Consider the following 15,414-nt stretch of genomic DNA (forward strand, 5'->3'; position numbering starts at 1 on the left):
GCTACTGGTTAGACTGACATTTGACTCCACCAGGCAACTTTTATCTCAGTACGTTGCGCTCAGCCGTTGCACTAGATAGTCGCCGCTGTTGACCGAGGTATACTTTTTACCACCCTTCTCACCCTCCCAGGTACCCGGGAGCACTTCGATATTTCGATCAAAGTCTGGATTACAAAAGTAAGCTATCGAATACCTGGCTGGATGGCCGCCATCAGGACGAGGAGACGGGGGTTCTACAACTTGGTGTTTGGTGCTCCTGATAAGGTCGTTAGTCCATCTAGTGAGCAGGTCTCCCGCATTGACAACAATTGTGCCTTCAATCGGTGCCACGTTGAGCCAGCCTCCGCTCGGGTGCTCCACCTGGAGACCCCCTCGTGAGTCCTGGAATAGGAGGGTGATACTTCCATAATCACTGTGTGCGCCAGCCCTCACCCTTTTACCTCCGGCGAAGCCGCCAGGAGCAACCTCAGGGTAGTGTAATAGTCGAAGAGTATTATCTCCTGTTCTCACAAAACCGTCGAAAAAAGCTTCATTCAGTCCCATCGCGAGGGCAACACCCCGCATGAGAAGCTTGTGTATCTCCTTGCAGCGCATAAAAAAGTCTTGCATGGTGCTTCTGAATATGAACGCCTCGTCCCATCCGTTGACAGGCCACAGATTGGGACAGCCTTCTTCCTTCTCTCTGCCAATCTCAAAGCTCTCCTTGAGATCGTCTCCGATCTCTTCGCGCTCAATACCTACGCCCTCCTTGGTGGAAGCGAGGCTGTTCTTTTCTTGCCCGAGGCTGGAGTAGCCACGATTTGCACGAGGTCCGGACCATTCCAATACATTCTTTGTTTTCAGTGGGAGTGCGAAGAACCCAGCGGACTGAGTAAAGACTTTTTCAATCATTTCAGGAGGAATGACAGATTGAAAGTCCGTCAAGTAGAGAAAGCCCTCTGTTTGAAAGGCTGAAAGCAGACCGTTGGCTATGTCTGCGGTGGCTGGTGAGGACTCAAGGAGAGGTTGGAGGGGTATGAGCTGGCTTCTGCATCAATGAACCGCAGGAGTGGACACGTTCGTCAGAACGCTTACAGGCAGCGACGCATTGTTCTTCGCATTTTGCTTGTCAATCATTGGTGCCATGTTTCAATATTTGAGATCTGTAGAGTTGTCTTCTCTGAGGTCTGACTCTTTGCTGATGGATGATTCTTGAGCTTGGTGGGGCTCCGTTGGCTTATCGATCTCTCTCCCCCACCACCAGACCCGTCGCTCAACACCTCAGGTACTGTTATCTCTCCACCACGTGCTGAAAAGCCCGGTCGGTCCCACCCGATAAGCGCACTACAATTGTAACATGAAGTCTACTTTGATAGACGTTCATACCCACATCTACCCTCCAGCTTACCTTCGACTACTCCGCTCTCGCAAGCAAGTGCCGTATCTTCTCGATCTACCGAATCACGAAGGGGATGAGGACTCAACTCATTCAGATTCTCCCTCACCTCGACTGATCATTTTACCATCTGACAATGACCAAAGGATACCACCAGCCAAGCGTGGTCGTCCACTTGACTCCGGGTACTCTTCTGTGCCTGAAATACTGGAGTTCATGGATGTGCATGGCATAGGGAAAAGTATTCTCAGCCTCGCAAATCCATGGCTTGATTTTCTCCCCGCCTCTGAGGGCCCCAAGTGGGCGCTGACCATCAATCAGGAGCTTGAGGAGGTTTGTGCTTCCAGTGAGGGAAGGTTGTATACCTTCGGCGCCTTGCCTCTTTCAGCCCCTCCACCTCAGATCTGCGAGGCAATTCAGTCGCTCGGCGGCTCACCGCATGTCAAAGGTGTCATTATCGGCACGTCTGGTCTCGGTCAAGGTCTCGATGACCCAGCTCTCGAGGAAGTATACGCCACTCTTCAGCAAAGTCAAACATTAGTATTTCTCCACCCGCACTATGGATTACCTAGCACGGTATATGGTCCCAGAGCACACGAGTCTGGTCATGTTCTACACCTCTCGTTAGGTTTTCCGCTGGAGACTACCATATCATTCACCCGTATGTATGTGAGTGGAGTATTCGACCGCTTTCCGCGCCTCAAAATCCTCATCGCGCACGCGGGAGCAACAATCCCGTTTCTTGCAGGGAGAATCAGTAGTTGTATCGAACACGAAAGGCTCTATCATGACATGGATGGGACGCGGGTCGGAGGACCGGAACGAAGCCTGCAAGAGGTCTTGACAACGAATGTCTGGGTTGATGCAGTGGTCTACTCTGCCAGCGCGGTGCAAGCGGCCGCCGACGTCGTTGGCAGAGATCGAGTCTTGTTCGGGACCGATCACCCCTTCTTTCCACCCTTAAAGGCTGGAGCGGAGGAGTGGATGAGTGTGAAGACTAACGTGCAAGCAGTCCGAGAAGCCTTTGAGAAGGCCGAAGTGGTGGATGGGATACTTGGCGGAAACGCAACAAAGCTGCTTGATCTACCGTAAAATACATGGCATTGACATTTCACGTATTAAGAGGTCCTTAATCTCTGATCAATGATGCTCACACCGAAGTTGGTCCCGAAGTACATACTCGTAGACGCCTGAGATGCCTGGGTACGCCATTCCGCCATGGTTGGGGAATGGTGATTCCACCATATACTGGGTGGCATTACCTCATTGAGAGCAATGGCACGCTCAGGGTACAGGACGAAGAGCGAGGGGAGGCACTAATGCGGGCGAGCCCTACCCCGGATTCTTGCTACGTAAACACACGGACGAATGATCGAATGAGGGTGCAGACCCAGGCATTTAGGCTCATGAGTAGTCATGTAGTCATAGCATAAGCTTATTAGACCCTGCATGCCGTCGAATCAAGACTTTCAATAAGAATAATACCTTAGTCTTCGATGAAAAGACGAAATGATTGAATTGCGCCTTCTTTCGTCACCCACCAGACTCATGACTTTGCGCCTGGAGTGCCCCGCTTCTAGCCACTGTCCCCGAGGAAATGAGGAAATGAGGAAATATACCTTACTCTTATGCTCCCAATTCAGCAACAAATTCAAAAGTCAAAGGCGCCTGAAGGTAATAATAATGCGACCGAGGGCACGTGGTCCTCAAACTGTTACTCCACCATTACTCGATACAAACTGGATTTGATTAATCACCGGCTGACCTGACTCAACGTCAACCAAGTACAATAATAATGGACCACCCTCCTTCATCTCCAGCCTACCATTGCCAGCCCAAAGTGCCTGCATACACTGCACACACTGCATACACTGCACACACTGCACACACTGCACACACTGCACAATGCCACATCCAACGGGCGTCCGCGTCTTGAATCGACCTTCGGTCTTCTCCAACATCACCAAGAAATCGGCCAAACGTAACATCGATCCCGAAAAGCTCGACCACGTCGTCCGCACTGACCTGGCCGATCCTCCGCTTTCACGAGGTAGCATGGACAGGCTTCACTCGCGCGACGTCCGCAAGTCCCTGACCGCCCATCTACCCGGTCGTTCTTCATCGCCGGCGAGTAAGAGCAAAGCCAGCCCGAAACCATCCCCCAGGATAGCTCCTGCCAAACCCGCTAGATTGGCTATAGAGATCGAGTCCCCACCACTGATTCTCCATGGCTCTCCATCACACAGCACTGGTGCCTTGCTCTCTGGCCAGTTGCTTCTGACCGTCACTGACCCGGAAGTCACCATTCAGTCTTACGAAATGATCCTCCAAGGCAGGATGACAACACGGAAACCAGTGGGCAAAGATTGTCCTGAGTGTACCACCAAGATCTCGCATGTTCGTCAATGGAACTTTCTCTCCGAAGCAACCCTGTTCAAGGTCGGCGCTCACAACTTCCCATTCTCCCATCTCCTCAGCGGTCAACTCCCAGCAACATGTCATAGCGAGCTTGGTCGTATCGACTACTTCCTCCGCGCTGAAGCGACTACTTCCCTGGGCGATAAATTCGCCACGGAATATGCCTTGCCTGTGCAGCGCGCTCTCATGCCCGGATCAGATCGAAACGCTCAACGTGTGTTTCCGCCGACTAATTTAAGCGCTATCGTTGTCCTTCCTCCAGTCATTCATCCGATAGGTTCCTTTCCGGTGCAGATGCGGCTCACAGGACTGGTTGAATCAGCACTCAAAGACGCTCAGAAACGGTGGCGCGTTCGTAAGATGAGCTGGAAAATCGACGAAACAAGTCGTGTCGTCAGTGCCGCTTGTTCTAAGCATGCCCACAAAGTTGGGGGCGAAGGGAAGGGTGTCTTGCATGAGGACACCAGGACGATCGCGACAGAGGACATCAAGCAGGGGTGGAAGACAGATTTTGATATTCCTGGCGGACAGATTGAGATTGAATTCACAGCCGCACTAAATACTAACAAGCAACCGGTCTGTGATGTCGAGTCTCCAAATGGATTGTCATCGTCCCATCTCCTGGTCCTGGAAATCATTGTCTCGGAAGAGCAGGTATCGCTGAAGGGAGCTAAATACGCAACGCCGACTGGAGGAGCCAGAGTTTTGCGTATGCAATTCAAAATTATTGTCACAGAGAGAGCTGGGATGGGAATCAGCTGGGACGAAGAACTACCCCCGCCTTATGAGGATGTGCCACACTCCCCTCCAGGATACTTGAGTGAATTCCAGGGCGATATCAATCAGCTGCCTCGAATTGAAGAACTTGACCTTGGAGATTCTGTGGAGGTTGACAGCTCCTCTGGGCGAGCTTGACAGCTATCATTGCATTGTGCATTCATTGGTCCCGTGCGATTGCCACCGGGAATCCTTCATTTTATTGATATTGATTATGTGACCTTGCATTGCAAAGCACCCGGCGGCATTTGTGAAAACCATCCAGACCAATCCATGCATTGGAGAACCAGTATCTACAGCGAAGGCGTCCGGGAAAGGGTACATATAGGCATAAGCCTGAAGATCTAAGCTTCGAAAGTGGTAGTAGATCGATGTACATATAAGGGAATACTAGTCCTAATATTTTCATCAATTTCGCTAACGATAATCTCCGACACGACTGTTGTTCTCGCTGTACCAGCGTGCATCTATTTCATTTCTTTTCTCGTGTCTTCAATTACTTGACACATCTCTCGAGCTGCGACTCCCCAATTCTTCTTAGTCTTCGAGTCCTAGTCACTGTCCTCTCCCGCCCCTTTCGCAGGTTTCCCTCGCTTAAGTAAGTCCGTCCCAGAACCCTCCTACCCCGACCATTCTAGTCACCAAAACTCATAACCCTTCACCCACCCCCAAATTCCCACAGCCCCTAGTACCCCAACGGCAACCTCCCACTTCAGCTCCACCACGCCCCAGACCGCCAGCGTACCCAATCCCGGCGCCCGCTCCATATGCGCCAAATACCCCGCTTTATTGGTCGTGTGGACCAGCATCCCCCCTGCCCCCGTCGCCACTACTGCCCAAAATGCTTGCACTCCCCAGCCTAACACATACCGATGCCTCCCTGCCTTCTCCACCCGCGTGGTTAGCGGATGTAATAGCCACACAAGCGCACACAGGAGGTAAGGAGTCGGCGAGAAGAGGGTATGGGTGAGGATGAAAGGGGGAGGGACGCAAATGTAGGTGGGGCGCTGGAGTATTGGTTCTGGATTAGGAGGGTGAGGGTGAGGTGGAGGAGGGTTAGAGAGGTGCTGTAGAGGATTGTGTCGAGGATTGGGGTTTCTGTTGGGGGTTCTGGGGCGTTGGGAGAGAGGGTGCCATCGGGTCGAATTGCTGTGTGGGTGATGGGTGGTGGGATGGTAGGGTTTGACGCGGAGAGGAGTTGGCGTTCATGGGCTATTTGGAGGAGAGTTTTCGATTGTGCTGGAGAGCGGGAAGGTTGTGAGAGAGGGACGCTGACGTCTTCGGTAGAGTCAGACGGAGTGTGAGAGGAGCGGGCTTGCGCCCGTCGTTGGCGGCGGTTGCTCATGACATCTTGATGTTGTTGCGTTGAAGAAGATAAGTGCTCGGTCTGCGATAGAATACAATTGGTGGGTTGTCCCGCTAAAAATCTATTGAGGACTCCTCCCCCAATGGACTTCCTCATTCAATGCGTAATGTTGCATTTTGCAACGCTCAATTCAAACGATGGAGCTCTACTTGGCTCTCGCATTTCCAATCCTCATCATCACTGCCTGGTTCTACACCTCTCAAATGACCCGCAGATCTTTGCCCACGTTCAGGGACAAACGTATTTGTCTACTGATCGCGCATCCAGATGACGAAGCCATGTTCTTTTCACCTACATTATCTACATTGACTGCTCCAGAGCTGGGTAACCATGTCAAAATACTATGTCTAAGCAGTGGCGATGCGGACGGGCTAGGAGAGACGCGAAAAGCGGAATTGGCTCTCTCAGCGAAGTTGTTGGGCTTACGAGCAGCAACTGATGTACTTGTACTGGAAGACGATGCTTTTCCAGATAGCATGAGTATTGCGTGGCCGGAGGAGAAGATCGCACAGGTACTGTCTTCTGCCTTTGTGCCTGCAGCTGGGAAGGGCAAGAGCGGGCAACCGCCCAAGACGACAGTTGACGTAGTCATTACCTTCGATGGGCAAGGTGTATCAAATCATCCGAACCATATATGTCTATATCATGGCGCAAAATCTTGGATTGCTGGACTGATGAAAGGAAAGGAGGGGTGGAAGAGTCCAGTGGAACTCTACACACTATCGTCTGTCAACGTCCTCAGAAAATATATTAGCTTCCTGGATGGCGCAACAACATTGTTTATCGGGGCAGCAAGGAGTATCATACATGGCAAAAGGAAGAAATCCAAGGAGGATACCGCAAGTCTCGTTTTTATCAGTGGCCTTGTCGAATACAGGAATGGGCAGAACGCGATGACGAAGGGGCATAGCAGCCAGATGAGATGGTTTCGTTGGGGATGGATTGCTGTTGGTAGATACATGATCGTAAATGATTTGAGACGGGAGAACATATGACTATCAAACTCCAGCCATCGAGCGTAAGGGCGTCAATTTCCCTGCTCTTTCCCCAGCACCCCTTGATTGTATAGGCATAAAACCCTCCTTTCTCAGTCGTTTTTTCGAAGAACTGAAGACGTAATTGATCGCTTCACAAAGAGTGCTTGTGTACATTCCAAGCTGTATAGTCTTCATCTTCCCCACGACGTTCCATGCATCTGAATAGGACCTCCCTTCTTTGGCTCTTCATGCACAGCGCCATCCACTTGCGCCTCGACTCCTGTCAGTGTCCCCTCTTTCAGTGCCTCCTTTTTCAGTGCCTCTTTCTCTACCCTCCGTTGTCTCATCTCCAGCAGTCGTTGTTTTCGCTCCGCAAGGATAGCCTTCTGTCGATTGTTGATTTTGTTGACCCAGTAACCGAAGCTTGCTCCGATACCTCCATAGATTGGATACACCCATAATGAAGTTCGATTGAAGATTGGCCGCAGCTCAATGCCTAGCTGCCATATCCGTACTGCCACACCTGAAAAGCCGTTAACAGGCACTCGGATCAAGCAATGGATTGGAGAGTGAAACGCACCGAAACCAGTCCAGAAGACAATTCTGTGCACCATTGGAAAGGGTGGCTAGATGAGTCTTTCGGGTAGCTTGACCGCCTGATTTACAGTTCTTGACGCCTTGAATCCCATATACAGCCCCAATTGAGTCTAAAGGAAAACGATGTAAGGTAAGCGTTGCATCGTGCTCGGTCTTGGCACTTCGGGCTCGGGATATCTTTTTGCCGCTGCACGACATCTCTAAAGTCTGCCCTCGCGCAGACCCTCAACAGGGTAATTTGTAGCACCTTGGCGGGTCTTCATGATCCTATGACCCTGCCGTTGAAGTGACTTACTGTCTGCCCAAGTGTGATCGCCGACATGGCTCTGGCTCCCACAGACTTATCAATCAACAATCGCACTAGTGATACTGTCGAAACTTCGGAACCCTCCCTCGATAGGAAGTTCAAAATCTCGGAGCTCCCTCTCAGCGCAGCTCAGAAATCAGCTATTGATGGTCTAGTCCATACAGTAAAAAAAAAGGGTATTTACGATAAGCTCAGACATCAAATATTTGCTCAATACAACGACAGTGTACGTCTACTAACCTGTCATTGGGGTGTATCGTGCTCACAAGCTGCTGACACCTCTGTTTGCATCTATAGTCAGACAAAAACACTTTCATTGATTCGTTGAATAGCGTCGCTGAGGCTGAGGTTGAGCGCGACCCGTCTTGTCTATCAAAAGAGAGGCGCAAAGCGGCCCTATTATTACAAGGTGCCGCAGAGCGAAGTGACATATATCAGAATGTGGAGCAATCCTTAGAAACTTTAATCACTCAACAGCTAGGTCAAATTGAGGTGACGCTTAGGGAGGCTAGGCGCGCAGAAATTGGGGATGTTGCTGCCGCAGAGGAAGAGAGGCGAGGGCGAAAAAGTGAGCAAGAGTATGCTAACGAAGCAGCACGACGTCAATCAGAGAGAGCGAAAGTTCGGCAGCAGGAAGAGAAGAGGCGAAAGCGAGAGGAGCAAAAAGAGGCTCTGAGATTAGAAGAGGCTAAAAAAATGAAGGAACTCGAACGGCTACGTCAGGCAGATGAGCGAAGAAAAGAGCGAGAAGCACGGAAAGCCGCAGCGCTGGAAGCTCAGGCGAAGCGAAAAGCGACTTTAGATCAAATTGCGGCAGAACAAGAGAGTGAGAGAAGAGAAAGAGAAAGAGAAAGAGAAAGAGAAAGGGAAAGGGAACAGGAAAGGGAACAGGAGAACCAAAGAGTCCAAGAGCCAGATTCATCTTCAGCTACGCCAGCCGCCAGGCTGCCCACGGATCAAGAGCTTGAGGAAGCGGCACTTGATCGCCTACTTCGAGAGGGAGCAGAGCTTGCAGCTAAAAGCAACAAGAAGGAACCAGATACATTAGATGGAACTGCAGCACCATCCCGCCCAGGCAGCTTCAGTATCAATATTCCAAAGGGTCCAGCGTCTGATCGTTATAAGCATAACGTAAGACCTGAGCATGCAGGTCCTAAGCTTAGCTATAGTAGCACACATCGTGGTGCACATGTTCCCACACTCATGAACTCTGCTTCCCGCGAACGAAGCCGCAGCCCCTACCGCCGCGCTTCTCTGCAACTCTTTCCATCATCCTCCATGTCGCTCGGGGATCAGACTCCTCACCCCACCTCTACCCGCGACCGCGTCTCCTCCTGGACGGAAGAAGATCCTAAGTCCGCCTTCAGATCTCGCCAAGAATCCTACGACGAAGAATTCGACCGTATCACTCACCGCCGCGACTCTACCAGCCACACCGCAGAACGTAAAAGTGGTCACCACGAACACAGTCAATACCGTAACAAGGAACCTGAAAGCAGTGGTCGCCATGAAGACGAAGGGAGATCGAGCAGTCGATACGGGGAGCGTGGGAGCACCACCAATAAGAGTCGCGAGTACTTCGACGAGCACACTGGGCGGTCGAGGACGAGGATTGATGATCCACCGGAGCACATCGATCGCTATGTGCCTGGGAAAGGGACTGTGACTGGTAGGCCAAGGGAAAGGGACAGAGATCGTGAGAGGGATAGACATCGTCGGAGTGGATATAACGATCGTGAAAGAGATAGAGACAGGGAGCGGGATCGAGACAGAGACAGGGGTAGCGAGAAGAAAGGGGAGAAGGGTCGGGATGAGTATTATCGAAAAGACAGGGATCGGGATCGGAAGAGAGACAAGGATTATGAGCGGCCTCATCGTCCAAGGAGGGATCCTGTACCGGAGAACATTGATCGGTATGTGCCTGGTGCATAGTCTTTGAGCGATTGTGTGTGATATGATGTACGAGGCAATTTTCATGCGGGGCCAACTTGTAAAATTTGATCAGAAGCATGTCTGCATAGCGAATGCAAGTCATATACCTCGAAACGACTCATAAATTAGCATTGTTTGGGGTATCATATTTACTCGCTTGGTACTCATGTCTGGGGACGATGATGATGAACCAAACGTGGAACATGATGATGCACCGAGAGTGGAACGCCATCGCTAAATGCAGGTCTCGATGTGACAGTACTAGGGATGTCGCTAAAAAGATCTTTGATTGATATGCTGCGAGGACGTTCGTGGGATTGCACCGAGCCCGCGATGCTCTCAGTCGCACTCGTTCTGTTACTATCATCTCGATTGGTCTGAGTCTTATCGTCGGGCAAACTCATGTTGCCTCTTGGATTTGAAGGAAAGTGACATGGTTTTAACGGGGGTGTTGGGGTCGACGTAGCAGCAGGTGATGTTTCACGCTGTCCATCATTCCATCCATTCGGGACAGTGCAATCTCCACTGGCATCATCACAACATGTTACTGGTGGAGGAAGGCGATGGGATTGTTTGTTAGGCGTTTCATTACAATCCAGATCCCTGCTTACAGTGAGTGAAGTCATAGCTTCGTCTTCGTGAGCAGACGTAGGGTCTTTCTCAGCGGTGAGCAGATCAATGGGCTCTAAATCGATCTGTGACGTTTGAGATATCGCTGGAGTCGTCATGACATCCACGCAATGATTTACATCGGAAACAGTAGACTGGTCAGGGACCGGTGCCAAAACCTGCTCGTAGAAGAGCATGAAGACGCCGCCTTGCGCAAGAACGTGTTCTTCGATGACTTCTCTCACATCCTCGTCACTCAAACTCCACCACGAAGACACTGTTTCTTCCAAAAATTCGGAGTCTTTGCCTGCTCCAGGATGCGTAGGGGACTTTCTGTAGCAAACGTAATGGCCATTCTCATGCCTACCATGGTGTGTGACCACTGCTCGAAGCCTGTATTGCAGGCCTGGAGGGAGCTTGTCGCACGATACATCTGAAAGAAGAGATTTTGATGGATCGGTTCTCCATTCCTCAGTGGCGTTAATCAGCGACATTTTACTTGGAGATTGCCCTAAACACCAGGAATCTAAATTCAGGTCTTTCGGGAAGGTGAGTGAGGAGTAATTCTTGCTTTGTACCCCGGTTAGTTCGTTGAATCTGCTCCTATTGATGTGTAGTACCAGCGCCTCAGGTGCACGGGCAATGACAGCCTGCCTAGACTTGGTCGTAGACACCCTGCTCTTGGGTCCTATTTGGCATTTTTTGAGTGCGCCATCAGAGAAGTCTCTATCATCTAACGCTTGCCTGACTGAATCTAGTTGAGACTGTACTGACTCGTAAGGAGCCACGGCTCTCGCTGGAGCAGCTTGCAATGCTTCGTGCAGCGCAACCATTTGTTTCTCTGCTTGCAGAAGCGTGCATTTGACGCACTCGACGCCATCGATGAGCTCTAAAGCGGTAAAGTCATCAAGGCAGGTTTCAAGGTCATGCGTAGTATTAGAAATGTTTTCCTCTGGTAAAGGCAATGTCATGCAATTGAATGGAACCAATGACAGACCCTCGACGTAGCCGCATCTTTGGCAGCCAACTCGTTGAGCCAACAAGCCCTCAAGAGGGGTTTTAGAAATGATTAAACGTAATTCGTCTGGAAGATCGCCAATCCTTGCAACTAAGGTTGATGTAATACTGCCCTTCACTTCTCCGTCTGTTGGAAGACTTTGAAGCTCTAACAATCCTTGAAGGGCCGTTAATCTTGACCGTTTTCTGACATGCTTGACGACATCTTTCTCAATTTCATCCAGAACTTTGGAGAAATACTCTTGCGCGTCCTGTTGCTGCCAGCTGCTCATATTCTTCAATTTCGCTGGTGTCCAGCATGTCTTCCCATTGTTCTGCCCATTGTTGAGATTCTTGATGAGGTCTTTCAAAGTCGAGCTTGTGGTGGGTTCTGACTCCTCATCAGTCACAGTGTTCAGGAAATCCCGCACCGGATCTAGCGCAGCGAGACCCTGGAGCACGCTATTCTGATAGCATGAGTTGTCCCAGTTTCCTAGACCTGGGGGTGCTTTGCTTCGCTTTGGCTTGATTATGCTTCCTAAGTTTGAAAGTGTCCGCGTTCGCTGGATGACTGATCCCAATCCACTTTTGTCAAACCCTAGTATGCGCCTCATGGCATTGCCCTTTGCTGCATGACCTGTGGAGCTAGAGCCCAATCCACTGACTGCCGTGCTGGTCGGATTCGAAGATGTAAAGGCAGAATCCAAAAGACTGATGAGCCGCGAGGGTGTCAAGTAGACGAGAACATTCCAGATGAACTCGGCAGCTGAGAGATCGGCTTGATCCAGCTGGCGTAGGACGTAGTAGATAATGGAGATGATGAGGACGCCATAGGCTGTGAAGGTGGTATTAGGAGACGACAGAAATGTACGAAGCTCATCAGGCTGCGACTGATGAGAGCTAAAGCTCATGATATTGGCGGTTTGTTTGTCGTCGATTTGGCCTCACTCTTGCGAGCTTGACACCTCGAGTGATGGAGCCAGAGGTCAAGCCACAAGGCGAAGTTGGATGCATGGAAGGGTAGAATATCAAAAGAGCGTTGTATGAAATTGGATGCAATTGTTTGTGACTAGAACTAAATCCAGATGAGGAAACTGCGGACCTTTGCGGGATTCCTGCGATGTGATTGGGCAAAGGGATCTCGGTGCAGATACCTCCCTGGTGCTCCTTCTGGCCTGGTCTCTAGGACTGGCAAGACAACGCAACACAGACAGCCACCGCGTTTACTCCGACTTTCTATCGCTAGGGCATGTCCTCGACCCTTCCTCTTCACCCGGGTCCCCGACCATTACCCTCTCCCAACAATCCAGTCCAACAGAGCACCTCCCCGCTCCCGCCATCCCAATCCCAAAGCTCATCCAAGCCGCAACAACAGCACACTGGTCTCCGTGTTCCCTCAAATCGCAAGACGATCTATGATCGAAATATCAATCGTACCCGTGCTGCAGAGCTCAGCCGCGCCTCCTTTGCCTACATCTTCGCGGAGATGGTGGCCTACGCGCAAAAGAAGGTCACCGGTATACAAGATTTAGAACGGCGACTGAACGAGCAAGGATATCCGCTAGGTCTACGATTGACTCCATTACGTACGTGTGTCTCCATCAAGCCATTGCTTGCTACAAGGAGCTGAGTCGTGCCATGGCAAACCAGTCCTCCACCGCCTCTCCACCCCAACCGCACCGCAACCCCGCCCCACCCGTATCCTGCCACTCCTCCAATTCATCGCCAATCCGCTCTGGCGGCACCTCTTCAACCGCCCCGCCGATGCCGTTGAGTCCTCTGCTACTAATTCTCGGGAATACATGATCAGCGATAACGAGCCGCTTGTCAACCAGTACATTAGTGTGCCCAAGGAGATGAGCCAATTGAACTGCGCAGCTTTCGTCGCTGGAATCATAGAAGGAGTGGTCTGCGGAGTCTTAGGCGGCCCAGGGGTGGGCATGGGTCAGGCGCTCTACGGAGAAGGGAGGTTGCCGACGAACGAACCGCCGGCTGCTGTGAGTGCGCATAATGCGGGAGAGGTGAATGGAATGTGGCCTGGGAAGACTGTCTTTTTGATTAGGTTCTCGGAAGATGTGGTGAAGAGGGAGGCAAATAAATGAGAGTGACCTAGATAGGAGATCTAGCTTGACAAACAGCCAGGACGGAAGTTTGACACTTCATGATTTCGAGCGCGGAGTTCGATGGGTCATCAAATCGATGCATTAAAAGGAATACCATCTAAAGTCAGCCAAATTCAGCAGATCATCGAACATCAATGTGCATCAATCCTTTGTCTCTTGTCATCATCAAACCGGTCCCTGCTGGACGAAGGGTTCCGTTTTCGCCGACTTCTCAAGCCCGCTTCGTGACCTCGCCGTGGAGACCGTGACCTTGAAGATGAATACGACTGCCTGCGCTTCCTTCGTCTCGAGTAAGATCGTGATCGCGAGTCTGGTCGTTTCCGTTGCTCTTCGGCGTCAGGACTACCTCTCCTGTAGTCATCTTGTGGCCTGTAGCTATCTCTACTGATCCCTTCACCCCGATCCTTTGGGCCTCGGGGCGCATCCTCGGGAGCCTTCCTTCTATCTCCAAGTGGTGCTGCATTGGCCCCACTCCTCCCTCTCCCACCACCAGGCATGAATCTCTCCTCCACATCCCCTTTCTTATGGCCCCTACTCCCGTCTTGGCCCCACTTTCCTGTATCTTCTGACTTGAGGTCCTTGTATTTTGTGCGGCTCTTTCTACCCAGTTGAGTCATGTCTCTGATCTGCATGTATTGCGGCAACACATCTCTATTCGCAACGTCATCCGCATATCTTGAGCCCATGATGTCCCGATTCGCAAGCTCTTCAGCAACAGCATCATTCTGGAAGAAAGCACCCTTATGGTAGTATTTCTGCATGAATGACATCGTGCCTTTGCCGTCTCTAGCGTCTCTTTGTGATTCCAAGAATTCCCTGTCTTCCGCATCTCGCTCGTCTTTGCTAAGGTTTCGCCGTCGCTCGACCTCTTCTCTTTGTTTCTCGGCCTCTTCAATAACTTCTCGTTCTCGCTTGACACGCTTGAGCTCACGAAGTTTCCAGGCAGCACGCTCCGTCTCTGGGTCCAGACCATCCGCGTCATCCACTGGATCAATCTCCTCTAGTTCATCATCGTCCCAGTCCTTCTTACCAGCAGCGCGAGCTGCCACGTCCTTCTCAAGCTGTTCCTGAATCATCGCGTCGGCCTTCTCTTTCCGCCGAGCTTCTTCTTCAGCCCATTGATTATCTTCATTCTTGCACTCCACCAGATTTGCCTCCTTTCTCTGGCCTTTTTTGATGAAAGTTGGTCGGACTAACTTTTTGGGCGCTTCATCTTCGCTGCTGGTCTGTTCGCTAATGCTGTCTAGCTCACTCTCGGATCTATCTTTGCTACCTTCTTCCTCCTCGCTTTCTTCCGTCACAAAGTCGTCGTCCGCTGCGGCTTTCGCAATCTCTTCTGCGGCAGCTTTCTCATTGATCTCTATTTTTCTGATATTTGCCGCAACCTTACTAGTTTCTGGACGGAAAGACGTCGCCTTGGGTGGTGCAGACAGGATTGGTCTCTGGGGTTGCTGCTCCCCTTCTAAGTCGTCATCATCTTCTTCAGACGACGCGTCTTCCGCGACGGGCTTTCCTGGTCTATACCGAGCTGGCTTGACTGGGTTCGCGGTCATTCGCTTGGACGCCATCGCTAGTAGTGAAGTCTACGTTTTAGTGCGGGATATTCTGCTGGACGGGCGCTGTAAAAAGCCCACCGCGTAACGAGGCAGCTAAGACCCAATTCAGGGTCAGCGACAACAGAAACAAGGCAGCTACGGCGATCGGAGATGATGTGGTTTTAGCCATCATATCGTGACTCAATGATATATGCCCTAAATCGTTGCAAAATCAAGGTACTGAAGACAATGGTTAGGTGGGTCGTCACAACAAGCTTCAAAGTCGGGTACTTTAGGCCCCAAATCAGCCTAAAATGGCAACGCGGGAGACGTTTTCATAGATGCGCTTCTAATATGAGAAATACATCGTAGATCTCTAGGGGTCGATGTGGTGGGAATTTT

The 15,414-nt window shown here is 51.0% G+C and overlaps 8 protein-coding genes across 8 annotated transcripts; 5 read left to right on the forward strand and 3 right to left on the reverse strand.

The window, feature by feature from the left end:
* Window positions 1-45: 45 nt before the first annotated feature.
* Window positions 46-1,125, reverse strand: KY384_004891 (uncharacterized protein; the record flags this gene model as incomplete). The annotated part of the gene is made up of 2 exons (XM_044813394.1): window positions 46-1,020; window positions 1,075-1,125. 2 exons carry the CDS (start codon window positions 1,123-1,125, stop codon window positions 46-48), a joined length of 1,026 nt encoding a protein of 341 aa, XP_044669672.1.
* Window positions 1,126-1,336: 211 nt separating this feature from the next.
* On the forward strand, window positions 1,337-2,467 carry KY384_004892 (uncharacterized protein; the record flags this gene model as incomplete). Its single annotated transcript, XM_044813395.1, has 1 exon — window positions 1,337-2,467. One exon carries the CDS (start codon window positions 1,337-1,339, stop codon window positions 2,465-2,467), a length of 1,131 nt encoding a protein of 376 aa, XP_044669673.1.
* Window positions 2,468-3,280: 813 nt separating this feature from the next.
* KY384_004893 (uncharacterized protein) lies at window positions 3,281-4,708 on the forward strand (the record flags this gene model as incomplete). The annotated part of the gene is made up of 1 exon (XM_044813396.1): window positions 3,281-4,708. One exon carries the CDS (start codon window positions 3,281-3,283, stop codon window positions 4,706-4,708), a length of 1,428 nt encoding a protein of 475 aa, XP_044669674.1.
* Window positions 4,709-6,073: 1,365 nt separating this feature from the next.
* On the forward strand, window positions 6,074-6,931 carry KY384_004894 (uncharacterized protein; the record flags this gene model as incomplete). Its single annotated transcript, XM_044813397.1, has 1 exon — window positions 6,074-6,931. The coding sequence occupies one exon, from the start codon at window positions 6,074-6,076 to the stop codon at window positions 6,929-6,931; it is 858 nt and encodes a 285-aa protein (XP_044669675.1).
* Window positions 6,932-7,830: 899 nt separating this feature from the next.
* Window positions 7,831-9,749, forward strand: KY384_004895 (uncharacterized protein; the record flags this gene model as incomplete). The annotated part of the gene is made up of 2 exons (XM_044813398.1): window positions 7,831-8,043; window positions 8,115-9,749. 2 exons carry the CDS (start codon window positions 7,831-7,833, stop codon window positions 9,747-9,749), a joined length of 1,848 nt encoding a protein of 615 aa, XP_044669676.1.
* Window positions 9,750-9,913: 164 nt separating this feature from the next.
* On the reverse strand, window positions 9,914-12,265 carry KY384_004896 (uncharacterized protein; the record flags this gene model as incomplete). The annotated part of the gene is made up of 1 exon (XM_044813399.1): window positions 9,914-12,265. One exon carries the CDS (start codon window positions 12,263-12,265, stop codon window positions 9,914-9,916), a length of 2,352 nt encoding a protein of 783 aa, XP_044669677.1.
* Window positions 12,266-12,603: 338 nt separating this feature from the next.
* Window positions 12,604-13,456, forward strand: KY384_004897 (uncharacterized protein; the record flags this gene model as incomplete). The annotated part of the gene is made up of 2 exons (XM_044813400.1): window positions 12,604-12,940; window positions 12,978-13,456. The coding sequence occupies 2 exons, from the start codon at window positions 12,604-12,606 to the stop codon at window positions 13,454-13,456; spliced, it is 816 nt and encodes a 271-aa protein (XP_044669678.1).
* Window positions 13,457-13,608: 152 nt separating this feature from the next.
* KY384_004898 (uncharacterized protein) lies at window positions 13,609-15,045 on the reverse strand (the record flags this gene model as incomplete). The annotated part of the gene is made up of 1 exon (XM_044813401.1): window positions 13,609-15,045. The coding sequence occupies one exon, from the start codon at window positions 15,043-15,045 to the stop codon at window positions 13,609-13,611; it is 1,437 nt and encodes a 478-aa protein (XP_044669679.1).
* Between the last annotated feature and the right edge of the window lie 369 nt (window positions 15,046-15,414).

This window comes from Bacidia gigantensis (genome assembly GCF_019456465.1).
Source record: "Bacidia gigantensis strain McMullin 20006 chromosome Unknown contig_244, whole genome shotgun sequence".
Lineage (NCBI taxonomy): Eukaryota > Fungi > Ascomycota > Lecanoromycetes > Lecanorales > Ramalinaceae > Bacidia > Bacidia gigantensis.